Here is a 3,272-nt window from a genome sequence, read left to right on the forward strand (position 1 = left end):
TTTGTTTTTAAAATATGATATTCGGAGACGAATTTGTGACTATCAGGAGACGATATGAGACGAATTAAGACGGTTAAGACACTACAATGTTATCACAAAAAATCGTCTCGTATGAAAGAGTTAAGACGAACAAAACAAATTTACAAGACGATTTAAAATGAGCCGAATTTAGACGAAATTTGTGGACGATCCCTTAATGGTCTTTCCAAGAGCTATGTTGTGAGTGATTTAACAAAAGCTTCGCCATAAAACAATCTAATTATTTTCTCATAACTGCGAGTTTAATTAATAAAACATATTGAAAATAAAATCCCCTTAGGTACTAGCACAAATAATGAAATTTATTGATTTGTTACCTCCACGAAATATTAAAATAAATTGTGCAAAATATATTGTTTTTAAAAATGTTTTAGTGCCTGTTTATGTTGTTTTTTTATATCTTCTAAACTTGGTCTGTTTTAAAAAATACAGTTCTTAGCATTTTATTCTACGCTATTTTTTCTCAACAAAACATTACGCAAAAGAAATCGCGCACAAAACTATTGTTGTTAAAAAAGTTTCATGCGCTTATTTTTTGTTTAAAAGGCTTTTCAAAAAAATATCATTTTGAACATTTTATTGCGATCTTTTTTTCTTAACGAAACTTTAGGAATAACTTTAGCACCGTAACTTTAAAATATAAGTCTGGCATGAAAGTTATTTTCCATTTACTCCGACGCTTTTCCACCTTGTTCTACCACATTTTAAAAGCGTATACAGTCCTGTTTTGCCAGTCTACTCAATAAAGAGGCTAAGCGTGCAACACTTTGCATGCCAAACGTGTTTCTATATTGTCAAAGTGTGCGATTCTCAGTTCTTTCATAACTGTATCTACAACAGAGGAGGGTGTTACGACAAGCATATTCTCTGTGTATTTTCACACCATGCACGCATATAATTTTTTTGCTGCGAAAAAAAAATTATAATTCCTCCCTTTAAAAAAATGAATAAATTTGCTCTCCTGCTTAGCAAAATTAGTAGTTTTACAGGAAGAAGTTTTCTTGTACTGTTTTTAAAATTATGCGGCAAGAATTGTGTTTGTCTCACTATAAAAAATGTTGGATAAATTGGTTCTCTTGTTTTGAAATATTAGTATAACTAGTTGTTAAGATAAAAAAATACTTGCATGATCAAAAGCTTGTTTTTAAAAGTTATGCAGCAAAAATTTTTCTTGTGCTGTTTTGAAAGTTATACAGCAAGAGTTATTCTTGTGCTGTTTTGAAAGTTATACAGAATATACTTGTGATGTTTTGAAAGTTATACAGCAAGTTATATTTGCACTGTTTCGAAATTTACACCGCAAGTTATTCTTCTTCCACTTAAATAATAAAAAAAAAATTAGTGTTTTTTTAATGTTTTTTGTGCAGTCTTATAAGAAAATCTAAATTTAAGTGCAAAATCTTTTGCAGACTATACTTTCGTTGACAATAAAGTATTACGCAGCAATAAAATTATTTATTTAAAATTCATAAGGAAGGAGGGTGTTACGGCAATAATAATCTGTCTTGTTTTTTACTTGTATTATATCTATTTTTAGCGAAATTTTATATATAGCTAATTTTTGTTATAAATCACATAAAAATTTAAACTTCTGTTTAACCACATAACTATTTTTGTGATTACAAAATTTGTGCATGTCCCACATGTGGAAATTTTTTTAAGAAATATAGTGTAGGCAACAATTATGTTTTATCATAATGGAGGAGGGTGTTACGACAAACATATTCTGGGAAGTATTTGTTATATTTTTTTTCGTATAAAGCGGACATTAACCTATAGTCAGCAGTATTACATATCATCATCATCATCATCATCATCATTCTCGGCTTAACGTCTGTTTTCCATGCTAGCATGGGTTGGACGGGGTATATTAATGACCCTCTTCCAATCTGATCTAGACTGTGTTAGATCTAAACTCAACTTTCTCTCTATCAAGTCTGTCCTTATAACCCCCTGCCAAGTCTTTCTCGGTCTGCCTCTGGGCTTTGCCCCAGGAACTATCAAGTCTCTACACTTTCTTACCCAATTATCCTCCTCCATTCTTTCCAAGTGCCCCAGCCAATTCAATCTTCTAACATATATATTATAATTATCATAATGAAGGAGGGAGTTACAACAATAATGTTATATCTTGTTTTTTTCTCCAGTCTTTTCAGATGGGCGTCACGATTACTGATGCAAGTTACAGTTTTACAAAAAATATAAAGTAATGTATGTAATGAACGATGTATTGAAATCATGTTCTGAAAATATAAGATATTTTAAATTTTATATATAACACAGTAAAGTTTATTTTTATATTATTAAATACTTTTGTTTACAAATTCTATAAACGCGGCACCAAAAGTATTCTCAACATCGTCACACGCAGGTTATTGTTATTTATACAATAAGTTTCCCCGATCTTTTCAAATTCTTGCAGTGTAATTATCTTCTCTAAAAGACAAAAGTCTATTATGAAAGTAATTATTTATGCGAGTTGCACGTACGCGGAAGGTTACATTCGGACAACCACAGTCTGTACTATGCAGTGAAAACATATTTACTTATATTTATACTTTTTAGTTGCATAACATGGATATTATACCTAAGAAATGTTGCATAAAATATACACCACCTACTCTTATCTTGTTTTACGAAATCAAAGAAACTGGAAAGTTGCATCGTCGATCAATACCAATCCGCACAATAGAGGATGACAGTGTCCATGAAAATATCTTGGAAAATTTAATGTCTGAAGACCGTCATTCAAAATATTTAAAGCAATTCCAGCAAAAACAACTACAGCGACTTCTTAGAATGTTGACACAAAAAAATTCAGGCCTAAAATTTGAACTTACCGAAAATGAAACAGACAATCAAGTTGACGTTGAAAAAACAGATTTGAATAAATTAGATGATGAGAATTTGAATAAAGTTAAAGAAAAAATGAATGAATCTTTTGAACAAAATAAAGTTAAACCTGGTGATGACAAATGGAAATACGATATTGAAGTAGATTTTGAAAAGCAGGGGCAAATTGAATCTTCTGCTTGGGATGATGCTGATGAATCAGACATGGAATTTTAATTATTATTATGATCACATTAAGTTTTTTATATGGTTTATTAGTATATGTTTCTTGTATTACTATATAATTTAAAACATACACTTTAGTTATAAATTATAAACCTTAACATGTAATACTGTCAAAAATCAATCCTTTTAAAGGAAAGGCTATGAAACAATTTGAA

General features: G+C 30.1%; 1 protein-coding gene across 1 annotated transcript; it reads left to right on the plus strand.

Annotated features, from left to right (window-relative positions):
- The first annotated feature begins 591 nt into the window (after window positions 1-591).
- On the plus strand, window positions 592-3,215 carry LOC130647781 (centrosomal protein of 19 kDa-like). The gene has a single exon (XM_057453746.1). It carries the CDS (start codon window positions 2,614-2,616, stop codon window positions 3,106-3,108), a length of 495 nt encoding a protein of 164 aa, XP_057309729.1. The 5' UTR covers window positions 592-2,613; the 3' UTR covers window positions 3,109-3,215.
- The last annotated feature ends 57 nt before the right edge of the window (window positions 3,216-3,272 follow it).

This window comes from Hydractinia symbiolongicarpus, chromosome 6 (genome assembly GCF_029227915.1).
Source record: "Hydractinia symbiolongicarpus strain clone_291-10 chromosome 6, HSymV2.1, whole genome shotgun sequence".
Lineage (NCBI taxonomy): Eukaryota > Metazoa > Cnidaria > Hydrozoa > Anthoathecata > Hydractiniidae > Hydractinia > Hydractinia symbiolongicarpus.

Coding starts and splice junctions, on each gene's coding strand:
- LOC130647781 (XM_057453746.1), top strand. CDS start 2,614: ATGGATATTATACCTAAGAAATGTTGCATAAAATATACACCACCTACT.